Raw genomic sequence first — 26,402 nt, forward strand, 5'->3', positions numbered from 1 at the left:
CATTAGTCACCGGCTCCGGTTTCGGCTTCGTTGTCACATCGAACAGCTCCCCTTTCAACAACAGCAATTCCATGCGGAATTTCCAGCTGCTCCAGTTGAAATCATTCAGCCGCTCCAAGACGATTCATTTTACGACGATGAAACAAAGATGACGCAATTCGATAGAATAAAAAATCTTCGATTCGGGAATACTCAAACTTCACTCGCGCCGCGTTGCTGGACCGATAACCTGTGAGACGACAAGGAAACGGAGTATATCACCGAAAAAGAACGATAATCAAACTAGCAAGTACGGTAACAAAATGGTTTTTATTATTAGCGTCCTGATCACTCGAATGTTCGATTGGAAAGAAATGATTATACATAAGTATTTAAGAAAGTTAACTGTGCACGTCTTTTAGTTGTCAGCACTGCTGTGGAGGGGTCAACCAATGGATATTTCTACAGATGCATCCGATGGAATGAAAATAAGAAGGATGAGATTAGATAAACTTGGATAAGCTTCTGGAGCAACGAATAATGTGGTTGTAGGTACGAACGGATAATGTGGTTGTAGCATATTAATTTTGCGAACGATATTTCGATATTAACTATTCACGGATTTCTGGTGTTTTATATCAGCTAAAAGAGTGTAATTTTCTGAACAAACGTGATTTTATATCATTGTCCTTCAATTTTTTAATGAAGAATAAAAATCGCATAAACGACAGTTGGTATATGGGCGAACTGTTATTGTAGCGATTTCGAGCAGATTTCGAACTGTTTTAAATCGGAATTTTGAAACCGAAGGATAACGATAGAAAATTAATAAAAATCATGATTTTATTTGATAGAATATTTAAAAAAATCATGATTTTATTTGAATGTGTGAATGAACCGGTTCTTAGAAAAGAGCGAAAGAATGAACGGCTCACGAAAAAGAGCCACGGTTTTTTGAGCGCACCAGAACTGATGGATTCGCGCGAACCCGAAGTTTACCGAGAAAATACGCACTGTCAACGCTCGTGAATCATGAGCGGTTCATATGAGTCTGTTCGAAACGGTGAGTGAGCGGTTCAGAATCGCTTTTGCAAAAGAGCCGTTACGCACACCCCTATGTGAAGTCTTGCTCTTCGGCCTAAATAACACAGCTATACATTTTGCCAAAGCCAGTCGACATGTTGAGCAGGAGTGCGAATGAAATAGCTTGTCCCCAGGTCGTTTCACACCTCCTGATTTACTAGTCTTATTTCGAAAAATGCACACGAAAAAGCAGGTCTTCTTCACACAGAGTTCTATTCCACAAAATGAATATGCGTCGAAGCGAAACTAATTTAGAACACTTTTATATTAAACTAGCTGACCCGGCAAACTTCGTACCGCCGCCTTGAGTTTTATTGACTGTTGTATTGCAAAAAATGAAATATATAACTGATGCTAAAAACATATGTTTATGTTTCTTCTTTGTTTATGTCGGCTCTGATTTGTTTTTAGTTTTTTTTTTCAATCCTGCGCTCGTAAAATTCTACGTTTTTATTTCATTGAACATTATGAAGCACCTTTCAACCATAATCAAATCATTTCAATACATTTTTGAAAATAGTCATTCTTTTAAATATTCTGAAGGAAATCATTACATTATTTTTTCAATTATTCAAAAGCCTGGCTTAATGCAAATATAGTAATACCCTTCTGCCTGGTCAATCTCACTGGAATAGATTTTATAAAAAACTTCAGAATTCTCAATAATTCAAGCATAAAATTCGGAATATACGAAACATGTGAAAGTGGTCAAGGCGGTCCTAGCTACTAAATTCTATATATTCCACAATGTCGGGGTCAGGGTCACGTGAATATGCGACATAGAGCTGTCCATGTGAGAAGCATGAATACTCGAAGTTTATTTTTAATCTATTATGTTTATTACGTACCGACAGTGTCTTCTTTTTTCTTGAAAAACAGTCACAGCACAAATTAACAGAAACCGACGTTGAATTTAAGTGGCATCAACAGAAACCAATACGAAAATCGCATAGAACTATTCCATAAAATATTAAAAAAATAAAGGCTATCGTTAAAGTACGCCCCGGTGATGAAAACCTGTTTCGAATTTTTCCGATCAAAGGCAACAAAAAATCGTTACTCACTAAAACTCACAGAAAACCTCTCAGAATCTCAGAAGGGCGGGAAATATCAAGGGTTGGTTTTTAACGTTTTATAACTTTTCCAGTTGATTTTCGTTATTGCCATGGCATAGTGACAATATGGTTTTGTCCTGAACAAAAATTCTCGCAAAACCTAATGGCCAACCATTTTCCGGGTATCTTTTTGACGTAGAATACGTCTTACGGCAACAATTACAGGGACCCAATTTCAATACAGGGATCCAATTTCAAAACCGAAAACATCGAGAGCGTCACAAAAATTGTCCAATTTCAAACGTTTTAAACCCAGTCAGTTTCCAACCGATTTCTGTCATTTTTGTAGCAATCGATTGGAAAACCATTTAAGCACCCGTCCAAATGCAGAAAATTGTAATCTGATTGTCCAAACTATTGTAATATTGAGATTGTTGATCATTCTCGAAACGCAAATGTCTACTTTTGATTGGTCGCTTGCTGCCTTTCCCTAAAAAGGACGACAGAATGAAGTACCTAGTTAGCAGGGAATGCACTCTTTGGGCTATATAAGAGACTGTTTATCCTCAAGCAAATCAGTTTACTAGCAGCAGGCAGCAGCAGCGGACATCAACACCGATGGCAGTAGGCGATGTGGATCAGCAGCGGGCAGCAGCGGCGGTGGTAGTGGTTAGCTGCAGTTCCTACCTCTTTCAGTTCAGCTTCCCTTCGATCTGAGTTGGACCCCACCAGCGGTAATCCAATTCAGATATCGTTGGGTGAATACAACCCGAAACTGAAAGAGACTCGCACCGCCAGGTGGTTTGAGATGCCACCATCATCCAGCGTATGTATATATAGGGTGTGAGCACATAACGTATGTGAATATCTGTAGTGTGTTCCTAATATATAAGGTGTGTGACTTGCTATATAGCGTGTGTGGCTAGCGTGCGTGGCTTGCTATATAGCGTGTCTGTGCATGTTTATAGCTTGTGTGGCTTGCTATATGGCGTACGTGGCTTGCTATATAGCGTGTGTGGCTTGCTAAATAGCGTGCGGTGTTTGGTATATAGCGTGTGTATGTCTAGCGTATCTGTGCATGTCTATAGCTTGTGTGGCTTGTTATATAGCGTGCGTGGCTAGCTATATAGAGTGTGTATGTCTATAGCGTGTATGCATGTCTGTAGCGCGTGTGTGCATGTTTATATCGTGTGTGGCTTGCTAAATAGCGCGCGTGGTTTGCTATATAGCGTGTGCATGCCTAGCGTGTCTGTGCATGTTTATAGCATGTGTGGCTTGCTATATAGCGTGTGTGGCTAGCAGTATAGCGATTGAAATTTTTATATATACAGGTCGGACTCGATTATCCGGAGACTCGATTATCCGGAATTTTAGACTCGATTATCCGGAATTTTATTTTTTTGGTGTCCGTTTTCAATTTTTATTCCGAAATATTGTCTTTACCATCCCTTCTGGCATATTTGTTACCATTTAAGTCACTTCCGGCATGTTTAGGACATGTTCCAATTAGGTGAAAATAATCAATGTCCAATTTATTTTTTTTTTTTGCTTCTCAAGATTTTACCCCTTTTTGCCTCAGAAATAACTTCTGGTTACGCCACTGTGTCATACAAGTAAATAAAGAGAAAAAATATTTATTTTATGTTCGTTAATCGCCAAATTTCAGTATTTTTTGTGTGATTCGATTATCCGGAAAGCTATGTCACAAAATATCAAAAAATTGGTCGCAGTGACGAAAATACCCAACGCGGAAAAATCCGGAAAACTCGAATATCCGGAATGAAATTTATTTTGATGTTCCGGATAATCGAGTCCGACCTGTAATTGCTAATAAATCACCTCATGTAGAATTTAATTATCACTGTAAATCATTCAAAAGTAAATAAAAAATTTGCCATGTTGAAAAAAAAATTCAGTTGTCAATAAATGGCATTGACAAACATAATTAACCTCAAAGTTTATCTGAAGAATTTCTGAGCTGGTGAGCCTGAATCACAGAATTTTTCGCGCAAGTCTTACTAATTGCAGCAATCAGTTGTAAAATTATCTACGCTATCGTAAAATGCAGAAAATTGTTATTTGAACTGTCATATCATAGATGGGGAATGCACTATTTGCTCTTGTCTATAGCCTCTTCGTAGCCACTGCCTAAATCAAGATATCTTAGTGCAACTTGATACAAAAGACAGCCTCAAAACAATTCAATTTCATTCTTGTTTTGGATACGGCAGCAAATGAAACCGCGGTGCCGGCTACAGAGGTAGACGTCATCTGGAGCAAAGAGACTATTAAATAGACTACATTGCCTCAATAACGACGCTACAACAGCTTGTCTACCGCTCATAGCCTGCAATCATAGTAATCTAATGACGTTGTTTTTGGAGTAAAAGGCGGGAAAAGGCGAAAATGTATTTCAATTTTTTTAAACTTTATCAGTTGATTATTGTTATTCTTATGGCTTATTAACTCGTCGGAGATCAAGACAAAACAAACACAAAAAAAATCATTCAATGGAGTGAAACGCCGTTATACAGACACCAACTTATTTTTATTTAATAGATTGAAATAAGTCTCAGAATAATCTTTCACATTATGTGGATGTAACCAATCTTCTTTTCAATGGTAGTACAAAGGATTTAGCAAATAGCATATGCAATCTCTCTGGTGCAGCAATACTATGTAAATCGCAGATTCTAAAGCACAGCAAAGCCTTGCTACTACATTCTAAATCGGAACTCGACATTCTGTTATACACCGACTTCGCATCCAACTGTTTGAGTGTACAGGACAATTGCGGGGCTAGCACTACGATCCTACTGACAGTGTCAGTCTGACACTAACAGTCTATCTGAGCCGAGACTCGAACCTACGACAACTGGCTTGGTAGGCTAGCATCGTACCTCGAGACCATCTGGGACGGTTCGAGATCGCAGATTCAATAAGCATTCGAATCCTAATCACTTTTCGTGACGGACGCAATTTAAATATTGCTTTCATCCCCGTACCTTTCAGTAGTAAAAATTTGCAAATTTCCAGATCGATTATATTATTCGTACTCATTCGTCAAAAGTGTAATATAAAACATCTTTCAAATGCTTGTGATAACCATTATTGCTGGGAAACTTGAGAGAATTTAAAAGTAATAATATAGAATAAACACATAACCGCATTAAAAGAGTGCACCTGTAGTGTTTTCGCTTGGCAGATTTATACCAGTGTGTATGACAGATGTCAATAAAAGACGTATTAATTCTATTTATTTTCCATGTAAAATGCGTTCTTTCCACCACAAGGGAGCGCGGCAAAATTCACTGAGCACTCAGCAGTTTTCAAATCTCAGATGACCTTCCGTTCTGTGCTAGCCTCTAGGCATTGATTCATCTTGCCCCACCTTACCCTATCAAATAAATCATATTCAACATTACAAAAACGATAAATTTTGAAATTTCGGTAGTTGCTGGAGCTTTGATCTCTCTTAACAACACAGAATCAGGGTGCCTCACATTACCTAACGGTTATAATAAAATATTTAATTAGAGACTGGTGGTTTTAACAAATCGAGCTTAGTGGCAGTTTTCCTTTGGGCTGTCTGTTTGCAGAATTTGAATATATTTTTCAAGAAAAACGGTAAAAGTTGGAAATAAGTGACACAAATTGTGCATCACGTTGATAAAATTTGACGTGACCAACACTCAAAATATTTTTCACGTTATTGTTACGTGCAATTTCCTGTACTTATTCATTTTCTGTCAGTTTTCATGATTTATGTGACAAACATAACATCTACGTGAAAATCACATGCATACTATGTTTTATCACGTAGTATCTACGTGAACTTGGCAACGTCAAACAGAATGAACTCTCCGTGCGAAAACATACAAGAATTAAAATGGCGAAGCTGTTGTGTAATTCGGTCTCTGAACATAAAATTGATTTAACCCATTCGTTGTTTTGCTTTCGTCTCGATTAGACGCAAATTGTTCATCTCCGTTTGAGTTTGCAAAATAACAATACACGAGTTATCGTACGGGTGTTTTTTTGTCGATTAGTTCTTGTGCTGCGCGATAACAATAGCCGGTAGTTTATCGGCAGAAACATCTTCTGCACACTGGTAGGGGCAGGCTACCCCGCCAGTGATCCGATACGCAGCTGATATATCAGCAAGAATAATTCTCCCGCACCGCTGTTACCCCGCTAGCAGCACGGACCACCATACGATCGAGCGAGTGGAAGTCAACTACAAGTGGCATCTACAAGGTCGCGTGTAGGATACGGCCACTGTGTCACAACACGAAGCTGGATCGTCATTGTTTGTTCTGCGGAGACGCTCGATTAATCCTACTATCAGCCGTGAGGTCGTGACTTAGACGCTCGGTGAAGTATTCACTTTAGAATTTTTATCATTATTATTAATAGTATTATTATTATTGTTATTATTATAATTATTATTACTATTATTATTATTAGTATTATTATTATTATTATTATTATTATTATTATTATTATTATTATTATTATTATTATTATTATTATTATTATTATTATTATTATTATTACTATTGTTATTAGTATTAGTATTACTTCCTTTTTTTTTATTTTGATCCATTGTAGTTTGAGAAATTGTTTTTAAAATTTAATAGCAACTACTTGACCCCCCCCACATTCGAATATTTATCGTTTGTGTGCGGTAGAGCGTAACGCTCCCGCAAAATGGACGACATGCAGGTGCAACTATTCCTGGATGTGGAAACAACTGGGGAAGAGATTGAGATCTCCCCCATCAATTCCCCTCTACCTTCCCCGCTACCTAGCCCCGTACCAAGGGTACCGGCAACACGGGTGAAAGCTTACCCAGATGCTTCGAAAGGTCCGTTCGTAGTTTACTTCAGGCCCATGAAGAAGCCTCTAAATATAATTCAAATCGGCAAGGACCTGGCAAAACAGTTTTCGGACGTAACCGAAATTACAAAGGTTAGACCGAACAAACTGCGAATTGTTGTGAGTAGCTTGAAGCAAGCAAACGCAATTGCTAGCTACGAGCTCTTCACGAGAGAGTACCGCGTGTACATCCCTGCCAAGGACGTGGAGATCGACGGTGTGGTTACCGAAGGAAGCCTCACGGTCGATGACATTTTGCGTCACGGGGTTGGCTGCTTCAAGAACCCCCTGATTCAAGATGTAAAGATACTGGATGTCAAGCAATTGCATTCAGTATCCATCGAAGAAGGGAAGAAGAAATTCTTCCCTTCGTATTCCTTCCGTGTAACATTCGCCGGATCCGCACTGCCGAACTACATCTCTTTGGACAGGGTTCGTCTGCCTGTACGCCTGTTCGTACCGCGGGTCATGCATTGCCAAAACTGCAAGCAGTTAGGTCATACAACAGCACGAGGAAAAAATAAAGCGTTCCCTCAAGAAACGATCAAAGCGCTCTTTCGCAGAAATGCTGAAGAGTGCTGAGCCACCCTCGACAGGAAACATCTTTTCCTTTTTGCCAACCGATGAGGGTACATCTGACGATCCCGTCGAAGGGTGTTCTTATGCCATGCCAGAAGGATCTAGGAAGAGGAGAATGATCAACTCTCCTAATCTTTCTCGCCAAGGTCGCAAGATAACCCCTAGCGGAATGACCAATAAGCCAACACAAAAAGGAAGCGGTGAAGAAAAACCGAAGCAAGTACCTCCCGGTTTTAATTTTAAATCAAACCAGGAGTACCCACCGCTTCCTGGGACACCAAAAACCCCTCGTGCACCCATTTCTCGATCAGAAGATAAAAAAGAAACAGGGTTCATAAAATTTTCTGATATTGTGGACAGGATATTTAAAACATTCAACATACCAGATCCCCTACAAAATATTCTTCTTGCCCTTCTTCCTACAGTGAAAACCTTTTTGATGCAACTAGCAGCAACTTGGCCCCTCATTTCAGCTATCATATCTTTCGATGACTAATACGGCGAAAGAGGTTAGGAATTTTATCACTGTATTACAGTGGAATTGCAGAAGTATCATCCCCAAATTCGATCTATTTTCTCATTTAATAAATGCATACAATTGTGACGCATTTGCGCCCTGTGAAACCTTTCTCAATTCAAACGATCAACTCAATTTCCACGATTTTAACATTATTCGTCGAGATCGAGACTCACACGGTGGAGGGGTACTTTTAGGGATTAAAAAGTGCTATTCCTTCTTCCGAATCGACCTCCCCTCGATCTCGAATATTGAAGTCGTTGCCATTCAAACGAATATGAATGGAAAAGACCTATGCCTTGTTTCGTTATATATGCCTCCATCCGCGCGGATTGAACAGAAGCATCTCACTGATATAGCAGAGTTGCTTCCCGCGCCTTTTTTGATATTGGGAGATTTTAATTCTCACTGTTCGCTATGGGGGTCGCTGTACGACGACAACCGATCTTCTTTAATCTGTAACTTGATCGACGACTTCAATATGACAGTTTTGAATACTGGGGAAGCGACACGTGTACCTAATCCTCCAGCACGTGAAAGCGTGCTTGACCTATCCCTTTGCTCGACATCACTAGCGTTAGATTGCCGGTGGAAAGTAATCAACGATCCCCACGGTAGTGATCATCTTCCAATCGTTATATCAATTGCTAATGGTTCAACTCCCCCGAACCCAATCAATATTTCCTACGACCTTACACGTAATATTGATTGGAAGTGTTATGAGTCTATTATAGCGCAATCTATCGAGACTCACGAGGAACTTCCTCCGGAGGAAGAATACGCGTTCTTAGCTGGCTTGATAATCGACGCCGCGACTCAAGCTCAGACGAAACCGATACCCGGGGTAACGATTAGACAGCGCCCTCCCAACAAATGGTGGGACAAAGAGTGCTCTGAGCTGTACGCGCGAAGGTCCGCGGCGTATAAGGACTACCGGGAGTACGGCACTGTCAACCTGCTTCGAAAGTACGAGGCACTGGGCAGGCAGATGAAGAGCTTAGTAAAGGCGAAAAAACGCGGGTACTGGCGGCGGTTCGTAAACGCGTTGTCCAGGGAAACAGCGATGAGCACTCTTTGGGATACCGCCAGGCGCATGCGGAACCGTGACGTTTCGAATGAAAGCGAGGAGTATTCAGATAGCTGGATACTCGATTTTGCCAAAAAGGTCTGTCCAGACTCTGTACCGGAACAGAAAACCTTTCGCGACGCGTTATTAGTAACTACGGAAGAGCCTCCATTTTCGATGTTGGAATTTTCAATGGCTCTCCTGTCGTGCAACAATAAGGCTCCAGGGTTAGATAGAATAAAATTCAACCTGTTGAAGAATCTACCCGACTCTGCAAAAAGACGCTTGTTGAATTTGTTCAACAAGTTTCTTGAGCTAAATATTGTTCCGCATGACTGGAGGGAGGTAAAAGTCATTGCTATTCGGAAACCCGGGAAACCTGCCTCTGATCACAATTCATATAGGCCGATTGCGATGCTCTCTTGCCTCCGGAAATTAATGGAGAAAATGATCCTCTTACGGTTAGACAAATGGGTCGAAACAAACGGGTTACTTTCAGATACTCAATTTGGCTTTCGCCGGGGCAAAGGGACGAACGATTGCCTAGCGTTGCTTTCTACTGAAATTCAACTAGCCTTTGCTCGAAAAGAGCAAATGGCTTCTGCGTTCATGGATATTGAGGGGGCTTTTGACTCTGTCTCTGTAGAAGTTTTAAGCGCGAAACTTCATTCGCAGGGACTTTCACCAAATTTCAATAACTTTTTGCTCAATTTGTTGTCAGAAAAGCATATGTATTTCTCACATGGCGTTTCGACAACTTCCCGAATTAGTTACATGGGCCTCCCCCAGGGCTCATGTTTAAGTCCTCTCTTATATAATTTTTACGTCAATGACATCGATGAATGTCTTGCAAATTCATGCACGCTAAGGCAACTTGCAGACGATAGCGTTGTATCCATTACTGGTGGCAAGGCTAGCGATCTGCAAGGACCATTGCAAGATACCTTAGACAATTTGTCTGAATGGGCTCTTAAGCTGGGTATCGAATTCTCTCCGGAGAAAACTGAGCTGGTCGTTTTTTCTAGGAAGCATAACCCAGCTCAGCTGCAGCTCCTACTAACGGGTAAAACGATCTCTCAGGTTTTAGTCGCTAAATATCTCGGTGTCTGGTTCGACTCCAAATGCACCTGGGCTTGTCATATTAGGTATCTGACACAAAAATGCCAACAGAGGATTAATTTTCTTCGTACGATTACCGGAACTTGGTGGGGTGCTCACCCAGGAGACCTTCTAAGGTTATACCAAACAACGATATTGTCAGTTCTTGAGTACGGCTGTTTCTGCTTTCGCTCCGCCGCGAACACGCACATTATAAAATTAGAGAGAATACAATATCGTTGTTTGCGTATTGCCTTGGGTTGCATGCAGTCGACCCATACGATGAGTCTTGAAGTGTTAGCGGGTATTCTTCCGTTGAAACATCGTTTTTGGAATCTCTCTTACCGGTTGCTAATTCGATGCATAGTTATGAACCCATTAGTAATTAAAAATTTCGAGAGGTTGGTCGACCTTCAATCTCAATCCAGATTTATGACTTTATATTTTGACTATATGGCTCAAGATATTAATCCTTCTTCATACGATTCCTCCAATGTCGCACTTTTAGCTACTTCTAATAATGCTATATTCTTCGACACCACCATGAAACAAGACATTTCTGGTATCCCGGATCAATTGCGACCCCAAGAGATCCCTAAGATTTTTTCCAATAAGTTTAAACATGTTAGTTATGATAAAAGGTTTTTCACTGACGGATCTAATCTAGATGAGTCCACTGGCTTCGGTGTTTTCCACGAAAATTTTACCGCCTCCTACAAACTCGATGCTCCTGCTTCCGTGTACGTCGCAGAACTTGCTGCTATTCAGTAATTCCTTGGAATCATCGAAACCCTACCCATAGACCACTACTTCATCTTCACAGATAGTCTCAGTGCCATTGAGGCTCTGCGATCAATGAAGCCTGTGAAGCACACCCCGTATTTCCTGGGGAAAATACGGTGGTTTTTAAGTGCTTTAACAGATAAAAATTACCGGGTTACCTTAGCGTGGGTCCCTTCTCATTGCTCGGTTCCGGGTAACGAAAAGGCTGACTCTTTAGCTAAGGTGGGTGCTATTGACGGCGATATTTATGAAAGACCAATTGCTTATGATGAATTTTATAGCATTTTGCGTCAGAGAACACTCAACAGTTGGCAATCATCATGGAACTCAGATGAACTGGGACGGTGGCTACATTCCATTTTACCTAAGGTATCGGCGAAAGCATGGTTCAAGGGGTTGGATGTAGGTCGGGACTTCATTCGCGTGATGTCCAGACTTATGTCCAATCACTATACGTTAAACACGCATCTCTTTCGTATAGGGCTTGTAGACAGTAATCACTGCGTTTGTGGCGATGGCTACCATGACATCGAGCATGTTGTTTGGTCGTGTACCGAATACTGTGGTGTTAGGTCTGAGCTTATAGATTCCCTTCGGGCCCGAGGAAAACAACCGAACGTACCCGTTAGAGACATTCTGGGAAGCGGTGATCTCCAGTACATGATACAGCTATACGTGTTCATAAAACACGCTGGTATTAAAATATGAAACTCTTCTATCTATTTGTTAGATTACCATTCCCGCTACACGCTGAAAGAAGATGATACACTAAGCTGGAGACACTCAAACGAAGACTCGGCATCTTTATGTTCACGCAGACACCTCAGTCCAAACTGCTCAAATAGAACATCACTGCTTAGCCATGTACAAATAAATAAATCGTATAACTCAATATAGTTAAAATCAAAATTGTAACTCCCCTCCTCTCACCTTAAATCCCCACTAGCTCGTAGTCGGCCGCGAGAATAAAGAAAAGGCCTCCCTCTTTTCCCTGCTAATTTAGAATTTAAAAAAAAATGTACTTGGCTCAGTTAAACATAAATTGTATCGTGCCGTGTCAAATAAACTATTTAAAAAAAAAAAAAATTAAATTGATTTCATCGATGGCTTGCCAATGAGTGAGATTTAGAAAAACCATAATTCGACATGGAATCTTTAGCTTACAGATTTTGTACGGACTCAGTTCAAAGATCCAGGAGTTACCTGAACATAAACAGTAGCAGCTAACAGTTATTCTCGACGGTGAATGTCTTAATATTTGTCAGTTTTTATGTCGTTCAATCCATTTGCAAATTGGAAATTTGGCATGCCCGTGCGATTTATCTAGCAACATATTTCAAAAAATTCTGAAATCTAATTTTTCTCTTAAGAATTTGGGAAACCACAATCGAAATTAATACGTTTTATAAAACGTAGAAACTATCCGTTAATCAAATGCTTTTCACTTTACCGGTAGTTAAATTCTACGTGAAAATCACATGAAACGCATATGTCTACTGAATAATATTCACAGGATAAATCATCTCACCAGATCATGATGAACTCAAATGAAAATCACGTAAAATCTACGTGAAAATGACAGTGGAAAATATTCACATAACTTTTCCGGTAATCATAACGTGAAAAATATTTTGAGTGTAAAACTGCCGCTATTCGCATAATAGTCCTATGTAAAAGTTGCGAATCCTATGTAAATTTTGCGAAAATGGGTCCATTTTGGCATGTTTTTTAACCATTAGAAAAGTAAGGTTTGATTCCCACAACCTCGATTTTAATGTCTACTCTTGTAGAGCATGCCAGAATGGACCCATATCCGCAAAAAATAAGAAAACATAGGACTTCTACATAGGACTGTTATGCGAATAGCGGCAGAAAAGATCTTCAGTCAAAAAATGAGTAATTTTATTTTACCAAAATAATAAATAATAAAACAAAATTAGCAGATTATATATGACTAACCAATAGTGATATGATACATTACCTCATCTAATCTTAAGAGCTCCTCAGCACTCACGCTTCCAGGTACACCGAATGACTTAGAGTCTTTGCGCAACTTTTTCTCTTTTTTACGGCGTTCTTTTTCATCACGATCATCTCCCGATACTCCTTTTTTCATGAAATTAAACATGCCAAGCTTTATTCAAATGCAATTATTTATTGTAACGCCTGAGCAAAGATTCACGTGTGGAGAAAAATTCCGAGTCGAAGCCAGTTTTTTTTTATCGGAGATAAATCTGTCTCTCAGCAGCTTAGTTTAATGATTCAGTTGGATCATGATACCAGCCAGCAACTATACACCTATATAGCTAGAATGTCTCGCATTTTTATTTCCATCAGACAACTGCAATATATTTGATTTATTTCACAAGCCCTTCAATTGAAGTTCATCATAGACGTTAAAGTTTAACATTACCAAATTGTCTCTAAACTAAATGCAGCTCGTTTCAACAGTTTTCTTTAACATATGATAAGATATTTAATTTACACGACACACACAAATTGTTTCATTCTAAACTGCAAAACACTCTTGGCCCTGGCGACTCTGTTGATATTGGTTTGGTTTTTACTTGCGAAAGTGAAGGAAGGAAATATTTTTGTTTTTGTTTTCACACATAAATTGACAATTGCATATGAAAATTCACGTAGGTGCGAACAGCCTTAAAAATCTCTTTTACTTGTGTCAGGGCCAGCGTTGCCAACCCTCCAGTTTTTCCTGGATATCGCCAGTTTTTTTAAGAATCGCCAGCGAAACAGCTGAAGGTTCAATCTTTCCAGTGTTTTGAACAGGGGGGATCGATCTGTCAAACATCGTGTAACCAACATATTCGGCAACATGGTGTTTGTTTTGGTTTTTGTTCTTTTTGGTTATGAAATTGATCGATGTGAAATATTATAGAATTGGAACGTTTTTTTTATCAAAACTCGAGAAACCGCGGAAAACTTTTATGAATGTGTTGTGTAGTGATTTTTTCCTCATTATCGTTCATAGTTACAAACGTCACGGACCAACAAACGTCATGGACCAAAGCTGATCTGCGATAACGCACACATATATGAAATTTTACAGCAGTGAATCCCCTCTGGTTTTGAACATTGTTCCAGTTTTTTCCAGTTTTCTTTTCGCCACCTCATTTTCTGAACTCATTCCCCTTACATGTAGTGTTTTTACAGTATTTTGTGTATTCATGCCCCTCGGTTGTAAGATTTTGATCGAAATCCATTCAATTCCGAGTACGCCAGTGACTATAATCTCCACCAGTAAAACACTAGGGGTCTTCACATCGAGCTCGTATACGAATACCCAGCCGTAAACTGTGTATCTTCCATTACTCGTCAATAGAGGTGAGTATTTTTACGGCTGGGTATTTGTTTACGAGCTCGACATGAATACCCATACTATGGGTAGGTGAGTATTTTTACGGCTGGGTATTTGTTTACGAGCTCGACATGAATACCCATACTATGGGTATTCATGTCGAGCTCGTAAACAAATACCCAGCCGTAAAAATACTCACCTCCATTGACGAGTAATGGAAGATACACAGTTTACGGCTGGGTATTCGTATACGAGCTCGATGTGAAGACCCCTACTTACTTTCAGCCTTTTTGGTTACATGCAATAATACGGTTAATTCTAACTTGAAATTTTTTCATGAAACCCTTTGATATTATTACAGACTCGGAAAGTAGACAAAATTTCCTATAAGAATGATGTATAACATCTTTGTTTATATTACCTTGGGGAGTGAAAATGTAGCGTGACGTTACAACGCGCGAGAAATTGAGTTGTCGGGACTTTTCTTACAAAAGTCAAAAACTCTGCTCTGTTTGGAATTTTAAAACAATTTCTTCTTCCACGATTTGATGACAAATAATAATCGAACATTTTGCCATGTTTAGAGTGCCTATAACTGGTAACATCTACAGACGGTGTTATGAACAGATACGCAAAGAGTGAGGTCGAAAACTCCAAGTGAACCGTCAAATCGAGGCTCCAAGTGTGCAAAGTAAACAAACTCATGCGTGTTACTTTTCGTATAGAATGTGTGTTGCGATAAGTTTAAATTCTGTGAATCACGTGCAATTATGGTTTCAACGAAAAATGTGTTCGTCATGCTCATGTTATGAGTGATGCATTGGAAATTATTATAGTTGTATGAACAAGTACTGAAACTCAGTAATATATCCTCACAAAGTTTCGAAATTTCATTACACTTTCTAGTGCGTATGAAAAGTCATGCGAAAATAAATGTGGTTGCCAGAATTGTTTAAAATGAAATATTAGCAAAGGGTTGCCATATTTACTGCTTTTCTCTTTGCGTATCTCTTTATAACACAGTCTCTAGTAACATCTATATTTGAGAAGCTTTTATATGTCGTGACGTTACAACGCTCATTTTTCAGCAAGGGGTATTCTCACTCCGATGTATCGTCACGAAAATATTGTGATTTCAGAGAAAAATTAGAATTTTGCGCTCTAACTGACAACCGCAACTGACAACCGAAAATGACAATCTCAGACAGCACCGATAAAAATACCACTCATGAACTTGTTTGTCAAAGCGTATGCACTCTTAATTTACTTCAATTGAAATTGAATAGCATTGAAGCCCCCTTGATTCCTTGCCCTCGACTATGCTGCAGAGCCGCATTGATATGGTTTGCAATCAGAATGTTCTACGAAAAAACTAGTTATAATCCATTATTTGATGTTGCTTAAACAGTATGCAATATAACATAGTTTTCATTGACTGGTGAATGACCGCCGGCTAAAACCTCAACAAAAAAATGTGTCGATGAGATATATGGGAAAAAGACCTCTGAATTTCGTTCAGAGATTTAGAGGTACGGCACAAGAGTTTCGTCTTCTCGAAAAAAGTCACTATTCTAAATTTTAAATTTTTCATTTTAAAATCGGACTTCGGGAAGTCGTGCGGGTAAAATTATACTTTTTTACCAATAAAAAAATGTTCGATAAAAAAATTGTGATGCCAAATTCCTTAAAGATGCAACAAACGTTAAAATCTAGTGTTTTTTTTGTAAGATTTGGACCACTGCGACCATTATTTTGATCTTTTGTGGTAAAAAAAATATTTAAATATTTTTCAGCTGGGAACTCTCTCAGCTTTAATTTATTTTTACCATTGAGGACATTTTTCGAAAAACCGAAGCTTCTGAGCCCTACCGCTAACCGAAATTCGAAGGCCTAGTTTCCCCGTAACTTCTGTTGGTTCCAGCTTGAGAATTCCTATGCTTCAGAAAGTCTTTTTTTTTTTTAAATTTGTTTCCTGAGATAACATAAATGTCTTCCAGTACCGCAAAAGTCTACAGCGCATCGTTTCTATGTCTGTCTCCTGCATCTTCAAAATTGAGCTTTATAGACATAGTTGTCCCACGACTTTTATTTTATATATCATGGCATTGTTGTGATAAATACATCAAATCACCAAAAGCATGCGAACTTTAACAAACCCGTATCCGATGTTGTCGTATCATATTCACTAACCGATCTAAAAATAGGCGAAATGGTGCCCATCGCTGATGGCAATAAATCGTACATGCCTTTGATGATGAATATGATATTCTTTGCTCGATCAAGACAAACGAAAACCTAAGAAACAAATAAAAAGACTCTAATTAACTAATGAGGTGTAGAGAATAAAACTTATTCGGATATTTTTGTATTTCAATTACGAACATTTCACTATCCCCAGTTGAACGTGTATCGAGTGCTATTCCTTACAGCACTTTTTTACCAGTGTTTGAGATGTCTGTCAGTTGCGGGTGTTGCTTCTTCTTTTTCTTAAAAATACCCTACATTCTAATTTTTTTGTGACAGGACAATATCAGAGTCTATGTGTATATAGAGTCGCGCAAAGAGAAAATTTATCGTTTCGGCAACACAGTTTTTGTGCCGTTCGTTGCCAAGAACCTACACGCTCCTTTAATTTTACTCTAAATTGAGCATCTTTAACTCAATTTTACATTGTTTATTAAAACGTCAAAAATTGAGTAAGTTTCGTTTACCGAACTGAGTAACAGTTACTCAGATTGTCATAATTTTCTGCTTTACTCTTTTTTTGAATGGTATTGGAAACATTTAAAAATTTAAATTTTATTTGTGTATTAGAGTTCCTCGAGATATGAGAATGGTTATGGATTTTTTGGCATGTGTACTATTAAAAACCTAAAGTCACAGTTCCTAAGTAACAGTGAACCGCATTGCTGCGGTTTTTAATGAAACTGTTAAGGCAGTAGATACACTAGTGATTTGATAAGGTTTTTTTTTTATTACATATATGTATATGCAGAATACAGATTTGAAAAAAAAAAAACTTGTGATTTTGTTATAATTTTATGGAACAATCCTCTGGCAGTTTCATTCATCAAAGGGATAAAAAGTCAAAACGAGCAAACTGAGTAGCTTTTACTCAGTTTCATTTCAAAGCGGTTTTGAAGAGGGTGATTCCTACTCAATTTCTGACGCATGGTGACTCTACCCATAAATGAGTAATATCATAAAAACTCTGTTCAGAGTAGGTTCACTTTTAACGAAAGTGAGTGACATCTCACTCAGTTTAGAGTTAAATTTAACGAGCGTGTAAATTGTTCTGTCAGCCTTCCTGTCGATGTGAATAGCTTCACTGTGTATCCGAGAATCGAACAAATAGCATTTCAATTATCTGCACGCTCGTAAATAATAACTCATGAACTGAGCAACTCTGACTCAGTTTAGAACGATGTTCGTAGACGTCAAAAAATGAGTAGAAGTCCTTTTTGATTTTGAGTAATTTTGACTCACTTTCTGGGTTCCCTTCATATAACTTATTTCTGAGTAACGTCGCATATAACGACGTCCATTTTGAAAGATGATTACGATGTGCTTCAGTTTGTGACATATGTTTTTTAATTGTGTGCGCCTCAGCAGGCATTATAACTGTTTACTTTTATTACAAGGTAATTATTGATGAACATGTGGTGTCGTTTATTGGCCGTGGTGGTTTTCTAGCCAGTAATGAAACTGAACTGTACCCAAAAAATGAGTAATGTCGTACTCAAATTTTGAGTAATAATGACTCATTTTAAAGACGCCTAGTGTTACTCAGTTTTGAGTATTTGTGGAGTTACTCAATTTAAGAGTTGTTCCACTTTTTACGAAAATGCGTCAAATGTTACTCAATTTAGAGTGATTATTTACGAGCGTGTGAATTGAAAGGGGCTGCCTAAAGCCTCGCAAACCCCGAAATTGTCTACACCCAAAATAATTTTCATGTCATAATTACGGGAAAAGTTATGTAAATATTTTCCACTGTCATTTTCACGTAGATTCTACGTGATTGTCATTTGAGTTCATCATGATCTGGTGAGATGATGTATCCTATGAACCTTATACAGCACACATATGCATTTTATGTGAATTTCACGTAGAATTCAACTACCTGTAAAATGGAAAGCATTCGATTATCTGCTAGCTACTATGTTTGATACCACGTAAAATTTCCAAATTTTGTTCCCCCAATTTTTAAAATTGTTGAGAATAACATTTCACTCAGTCACTATGAAATGTAAATAAAAGCAATTTGCTATTCATCAGGCGCTTTACTTATATCAGTTAGTATGTAGATTGAGAATGTATCTTGATAAGCCAGCATGTATGCAATATTGCGTGTAAAGCTTTAGGTGGGAGGCTTAAAGCTGTACAACACGTGCGCGGCAGCTCAGGTATGTGTGCTACAAGCAATAGTAGGTAGACAAGTCTAGGAAAGAAAAACACAAAATAAATGTAACAATCGCTAGACGGTCGCTTATTGTGGCGCCAGCACCAAACCGAATAGCGCTACTTCGACTAGCGACACTTTTTTTACTTCCGAATTTTCTGTCACTCACCGTTCTGTCATTTTTATGTCATGTTCGTCGGCACAATTTAGTTGTTTATGATTGAAGAGCTTGTTTATCTTACATCAAAAGAAATTAATATTTCTGCTTTTATTTCTGTATAAAATGTCTCATTTAATTATCCAAAATGTTCGACAACGCCATGCAAGTGAGAATACCATCTACCATGCATTATACGGTTATTATTTTTTGGGAGTGGCAAGAAAAGATGTCGCTAGAATTTACGGGAAATCACTGTCTACCATATGTGAATGGATCAACGGATACGAAACAAACGGATTTTTCCAAAGAAAGAAACGTGAGCAGGTATACAAGAAATTCGGGATCCATATGCGGCAATGGTTAGTTGACTTACATTCCAAAGAACCAGTATTATTCCTAGACGAAGCCAAGGTTAGGTTCCAGTTACATTTTTTTACTACAATAAGTGTTTCGTCTATCTGTGCAATACTTCATGAATCGGGACTCTCTTGGAAAACCATCGAACGGAGAGCAATTCAAATTCGCGAAGATGAAATAGTGCGGTTCACTAGAGAAATGCTATCAATTCCGTGGGATCTCTTCAACCTCGTATTCCTTGATGAAGTGAGTTTTAACAACAAGGACATGTTAAGACGCAAGGGATATGGAGTAGTTGGACATAAAGTTATATATAGAGGGGAATTCTGCAGAAAACCGAGGGTTTCATTGTTGTGCTGTTTGGGTATGAATGGTATGATTGAAAGCTTTCATACTGAAGGAACTTTCAACCGGAAAACTTTTTTCAACTGCTGCAAGAGCTTCGCTTTAGTACATCCCCAAGTGCAACGGTATCCGGGATTTAATTCTGTTTGTATCATGGATGGGGCAAGAATTCACTGCGATCCAAATATAGTACGTTACCTGAGATCGATTGGAATTATTCCAATTTTCCTTCCGGCTTATTGCCCTTTTTTTAATCCCATCGAAATTGTATTTGGACTCATGAAAAGGGATTTCAAAAGGCACCATGTTGAACATAAGCCTGCTTTACCCGAGGTTTGTGAAACGTTGAACCGCTTTAAAGCATATTCCTGCGTCAACCTGTTCAACCATTGCGGATATTTTGCGGGAGGTACTTTCCTACCTGAAGAAGGCCTTTCTCAGGATCCCAAATACATGGATTTGCATATTGTTCCTAAATAAAATATCTACAATCTTTTTGGAATAAAAGTCAGTCATAGTTTTATTTTACTACTGGTACGCACACATAAAAATCATCATACACCCAAGGCGAATTGAATTAATTAAATCACTGATTCAAGTGAATGATCGATGTCGTCGCAGTCAGTCACAGATGCAGACAAATTTTCACTTAGTTCTGTCTCTTCTGGGCGCATTGTAGTTTCTAAAGTTGAACATATTTCAGTTCCATATAGTCCTTTCGATTGCATCGCTTCTACCTTTTGAATAGCATTCTGCAGTATTTTGCAAGCCAATCTCAAATCGCTCTTGACATCCGCAATGCCAGGCATCCAACCTTCATTGATTGTATTCGCCACAACCATTCCTCGATGCATTCGTTGTTTTGCTTTCGTCTCGATTAGACGCAAATTGTTTATCTCCGTTTGAGTTCGCAAAATAACAATACACGAGTTATCGTACGGGTGTTTTTTTGTCGATTAGTTCTTGTGCTGCGCGATAACAATAGCCTGTTATATATCGGCAAAAACATCTGCACACTGGTAGGGGCAGGCTACCCCGCCAGTGATTCGATACGCAGCTGATATATCAGCAAGAATAATTCTCCCGCACCGCTGTTACCCCGCTAGCAGCACGGACCATCATACGATCGAGCGAGTGGAAGTCAACTACAAGTGGCATCTACAAGGTCGCGGGTAGGACACGGCCACTGCGTCTCAACACTAAGCTGGATCGTCTTTGTTTGTTCTGCGGAGACGCTCGATTAATTCTACTATCAGCCGTGAGGTCGTGACTTAGAGGTTCGGTGAAGTATTACCTTTAGAATTTTTACTATTATTATCAATATTATTACTATGTTATAATATTATTATTAATATTATTATTGATATTATTATTGTTATTATTAATATTATTACTATAATTATTATTATTATTATTATTACTATTGTTATTAGAATTAGTATTACTGTCTTTTTTTTTATTTGATCCATTGTAGATTGAAAAATTGTTTTTAAAATTTAACATCAACTACTTGAACCCCCCCCCCCCCCTATATTCGAATATTTATCGTTTGTGTGCGGTAGAGCGTAACGCTCCCGCAAAATGGACGACATGCAGGTGCAACTTTTCCTGGAGGTGGAAACAAACGGGGAAGAAATTGAAATTTCTCCCATCAGCTCACCCCTACCTTCCCCTGTGCCCTCCCCTTTGCCAAGTCCTGTACCAAGAGTACCGGAAGTACGGGTAAAAGCTTACCCAGATGCCGCTGGCGGTCCCTACGTTGTTTTTTTCCGGCCCATAAAGAAGCCATTGAATATTATTCAAATTGGCAAAGACCTGGCAAAACATTTTTCGGCCGTAACCGAGATTACGAAGGTGAGGCCGAACAAACTGCGAGTTGTCGTGAGTAGCTTGAAGCAAGCAAACGAAATTGCTGGCTACGAGCTCTTCACGAGAGAGTATCGCGTGTACATCCCTGCCAAGGATGTAGAAATCGACGGTGTGGTTACCGAGGGGAATCTCACTGTCGATGACATTTTGCGTCATGGAGTTGGCTGTTTTAAAAAACCCCTTGATGCAAAGTGTAAAGATACTGGATTGCAAGCAATTGCATTCAGTATCCATCGAAGAAGGGAAGAAGAAATTCCTCCCTTCGGATTCCTTCCGAGTAACATTCGCCGGATCCGCGCTGCCGAACTACGTCCGCTTGGACAGGGTTCGTCTACCTGTACGCCTGTTCGTACCGCGGGTCATGCATTGCCAAAACTGTAAGCAGTTAGGTCACACAGCCACCTACTGCTGCAACAAGGCACGCTGTAGCAAGTGCGGAGGCAATCATGCTGAGAACGCTTGCAGTGGGGATTCTGAAAAGTGTCTTTATTGCGAGGGAACTCGGCATGACCTTCCGGCATGTCCCGCGTACAAACAGCGCGAGGAAAAAATTAAGCGTTCCCTTAAGGAACGATCAAAGCGCTCTTTTGCAGAAATGCTTAAGAGGGCTGAGCCACCCTCGACAGGAAACATCTTTTCCTTTTTGCCAACCGATGAGGGTACATCTGACGATCCCGTCGAAGGGTGTTCCTATGCCTTGCCAGAGGGATCTAGGAAGAGGAGAATGCTCAACTCTCCTAATCTTTCTCGTAAAGGTCGTAAGATAACCCCTAGCGGAATGACCAATAAGACAACACAAAAAGGAAGCGGTGAAGGAAAACCGAAGCAAGTACCCCCCGGTTTTAATTTCAAATCAAACCAGGAGTACCCACCGCTTCCTGGGGCACCAAAAACCCCTCGTGCACCCATTTCTCGATCAGAAGACATAAAAGAAACAGGGTTCATAAAATTCTCTGATATTGTGGACTGGATATTTAAAACATTCAACATACCAGATCCCCTTCAAAACATTCTTCTTGCCCTTCTCCCAACAGTGAAAACCTTTTTGAAGCAACTCACAGCAACTTGGCCCCTCATTTCAGCTATCGTATCTTTCGATGACTAATACGTTGAAAGAGGTTAGGAATTTTGTCGCTGTGTTACAGTGGAACTGCAGAAGTATCATCCCCAAATTTGATTTATTTTCACATTTGATAAACACATACAATTGTGATGCGTTCGCGCTTTGTGAAACTTTTCTCAATTCAAATGACCAACTTAATTTCCACGATTTTAACATCATTCGTCGAGATCGAGACTCACACGGTGGAGGGGTACTTTTAGGGATCAAAAAGTGCTATTCTTTTTTCAGAATCGACCTCCCCTCGATCTCGAATATTGAAGTTGTTGCCATTCAAACGAATATGAATGGAAAAGACCTTTGCCTTGTTTCGTTATATATTCCCCCATCCGCGCGGATTGAACAGAAGCAACTCCTTGATATAGCAGAATTGCTTCCCGCACCTTTTTTGATTTTGGGAGATTTTAACTCTCACTGTTCGCTATGGGGGTCGCTGTACGACGACAACCGATCTTCTTTAATTTGTAACTTGATCGACGACTTCAATATGACACTTTTGAATACTGGGGAAGCGACACGTGTACCTAATCCTCCAGCACGTGAAAGCGTGCTTGACCTATCCCTCTGCTCGACATCACTTGCGTTAGATTGCCAGTGGAAAGTAATCAACGATCCCCACGGTAATGGTTCAACTCCCCCGAACCCAATCAATATTTCCTACGACCTTACACGTAATATTGATTGGAAGCGTTATGAGTCTATTACAGCGGAATCTATCGAGACTCACGAGGAACTTCCTCCGGAGGAAGAATACGCGTTCTTAGCTGGCTTGATAATCGACGCCGCGACGCAAGCTCAGACGAAACCGATACCCGGGGTAACGATTAGACAACGCCCTCCCAACAAATGGTGGGACAAAGAGTGCTCTGAGCTGTACGCGCGAAGGTCCGCGGCGTATAAGGACTACCGGGAGTACGGCACTGTCAACCTACTACGAAAGTACGAGGCACTGGGCAGGCAGATGAAGAGCTTAGTAAAGGCGAAAAAACGCGGGTACTGGCGGCGGTTCGTAAACGCGTTGTCGAGGGAAACAGCGATGAGCACTCTTTGGGATACCGCCAGGCGCATGCGAAACCGTGACGTTTCGAATGAGAGTGAGGAGTATTCAGATCGCTGGATACTCGATTTTGCCAAAAAGGTCTGTCCGGATTCTGTACCGGAACAGAAAACCTTTCGCGACGCGTTTATAGTAACTACGGAAGAGCCTCCATTTTCGATGTTGGAGTTTTCAATGGCTCTCCTGTCGTGCAACAATAAGGCTCCAGGGTTAGATAGAATAAAATTCAACCTGTTGAAGAATCTACCCGACTCTGCAAAAAGACGCTTGTTGGACTAGTTCAACAAGTTTCTTGAGCTAAATATTGTTCCGCATGACTGGAGGAAGGTAAAAGTCATTGCTATTCGGAAACCCGGGAAACCTGATCACAATTCATATAGGCCGATTGCGATGCTCTCTTGCCTCCGGAAATTAATGGAGAAAATGATCCTCTTACGGTTAGACAAATGGGTCGAAACAAACGGTTTACTTTTAGATACTCAATTTGGCTTTCGCCGGGGCAAAGGGACGAACGATTGCCTAGCGTTGCTTTCTACTGAAATTTAACTCGCATTTGCTCGAAAAGAGCAAATGGCTTCTGCGTTCTTGGATATTAAGGGGGCTTTTGACTCTGTCTCTGTAGAAGTTTTAAGCGCGAAACTTCATTCGCAGGGACTTTCACTAAATCTGAATAACTTTTTGCTCAATTTGTTGTCAGAAAAGCATATGTATTTCTCACATGGCGATTCGACAACTTCCCGAATTAGTTACATGGGCCTTCCCCAGGGCTCATGTTTAAGTCCTCTCTTATATAATTTTTACGTCAATGACATCGATGAATGTCTTGCAAATTCATGCACGCTAAGGCAACTTGCAGACGATAGCGTTGTATCCATTACTGGTAGCGAGGCTAGCGATCTGCAAGGACCATTGCAAGATACCTTAGACAATTTGTCTGAATGGGCTCTTAAGCTGGGTATCGAATTCTCTCCGGAGAAAACTGAGTTGGTCGTTTTTTCTAGGAAGCATAACCCAGCTCAGCTGCAGCTCCTACTAACGGGTAAAACGATCTCTCAGGTTTTAGTCGCTAAATATCTCGGGGTCTGGTTCGACTCTAAATGCACCTGGGCTTGTCATATTAGGTATCTGACACGAAAATGCCAACAGAGGATTAATTTTCTTCGTACGATTACCGTAACCTGGTGGGGAGCCCACCCAGGAGACCTTCTAAGGCTTTACCAAACAACGATATTGTCAGTTCTTGAGTACGGCTGTTTCTGCTTTCGCTCCGCCGCGAACACGCACATTATAAAATTAGAGAGAATACAATATCGTTGTTTGCGTATTGCCTTGGGTTGCATGCAGTCGACCCATACGATGAGTCTTGAAGTGTTAGCGGGTATTCTTCCGTTGAAACATCGTTTTTGGAATCTCTCTTACCGGTTGCTAATTCGATGCACAGTTATGAACCCATTAGTAATTGAAAATTTCGAGAGGTTGGTCGACCTTCAATCTCAATCCAGATTTATGACTTTATATTTTGACTATATGGCTCAAGATATTAATCCTTCTTCATACGATTCCTCCAATGTCGCACTTTTAGATACTTCTAATAATGCTATATTCTTCGACACCACCATGAAACAAGACATTTCTGGTATCCCGGATCAATTGCGACCCCAAGAGATCCCTAAGATTTTTTCCAATAAGTTTAAACATGTTAGTTATGATAAAAGATTTTACACTGACGGATCTAATCTAGATGAGTCCACTGGCTTCGGTGTTTTCCACGAAAATTTTACCGCCTCCTACAAACTCGATGCTCCTGCTTCCGTGTACGTCGCAGAACTTGCTGCTATTCAGTACTTTCTTGGAATCATCGAAACCCTACCCACAGACCACTACTTCATCTTCACAGATAGTCTCAGTGCCATTGAGGCTCTGCGATCGATGAAGCCTGTGAAGCACACCCCGTATTTTCTGGGGAAAATACGGCGGTTTTTAAGTGCTTTAACAGATAAAAATTACCGGGTTACCTTAGCGTGGGTCCCTTCTCATTGCTCGATTCCGGGTAATGAAAAGGCTGACTCTTTTGCTAAGGTGGGTGCTATGGATGGCGATATTTATGAAAGACCAATTGCTTATGATGAATTTTATAGCATTTTGCGTCAGAGAACACTCAACAGTTGGCAATCATCATGGAACTCAGATGAACTGGGACGGTGGCTACATTCCATTTTTCCTAAGGTATCGACGAAAGCATGGTTCAAGGGGTTGGATGTCGGTCGGGACTTCATTCGCGTGATGTCCAGACTTATGTCCAATCACTACACGTTAAACACGCATCTCTTTCGTATAGGGCTTGTAGACAGTAATCACTGCGTTTGTGGCGATGGCTACCATGACATCGAGCATGTTGTTTGGTCGTGTACCGAATACTGTGGTGTTAGGTCCGAGCTTATAGATTCCCTTCGGGCCCGAGGAAAACAACCGAACGTACCCGTTAGAGACATTCTCGGAAGCGGTGATCTCCAGTACATGACACAGCTATACTGCTTTCTGAAAAACGCTGACATTAAAATTTAAAATTTTCTTTGTCTATTTGTCAGATTAAGGATACAAATATGCTATGCTGAAGACACGGAAACGAAGAGCCCGCATCTATGCTTACACGAATATTTTGAACCCACAACAAACAAGAATACAATTGCTCTACCAGTTGAAAAACAAAGTTCCAAAATAGTTTTAAGTCAAAATTG

The 26,402-nt window shown here is 39.9% G+C and overlaps 2 protein-coding genes across 2 annotated transcripts in view; one reads left to right on the plus strand and one right to left on the minus strand.

Annotated features, from left to right (window-relative positions):
• Positions 1–13,690, minus strand: part of LOC129720762 (uncharacterized) — a 51,709-nt gene extending 38,019 nt beyond the window's left edge. Inside the window, exons 1-2 of the mRNA XM_055672469.1 lie at positions 13,452–13,690; positions 13,020–13,379 (exon numbers count right to left, since the gene is read on the minus strand). Coding sequence (XP_055528444.1) covers positions 13,020–13,166 — 147 coding nt within the window. The 5' untranslated portion in view covers positions 13,167–13,379; positions 13,452–13,690. The remainder of the gene's footprint in view (positions 1–13,019; positions 13,380–13,451) is intronic.
• A 5,349-nt stretch (positions 13,691–19,039) lies between these two features.
• LOC129725956 (uncharacterized) lies at positions 19,040–20,098 on the plus strand. The gene has a single exon (XM_055682420.1). It carries the CDS (start codon positions 19,040–19,042, stop codon positions 20,096–20,098), a length of 1,059 nt encoding a protein of 352 aa, XP_055538395.1.
• Positions 20,099–26,402: the final 6,304 nt, after the last annotated feature.

This window comes from Wyeomyia smithii, chromosome 2 (genome assembly GCF_029784165.1).
Source record: "Wyeomyia smithii strain HCP4-BCI-WySm-NY-G18 chromosome 2, ASM2978416v1, whole genome shotgun sequence".
Lineage (NCBI taxonomy): Eukaryota > Metazoa > Arthropoda > Insecta > Diptera > Culicidae > Wyeomyia > Wyeomyia smithii.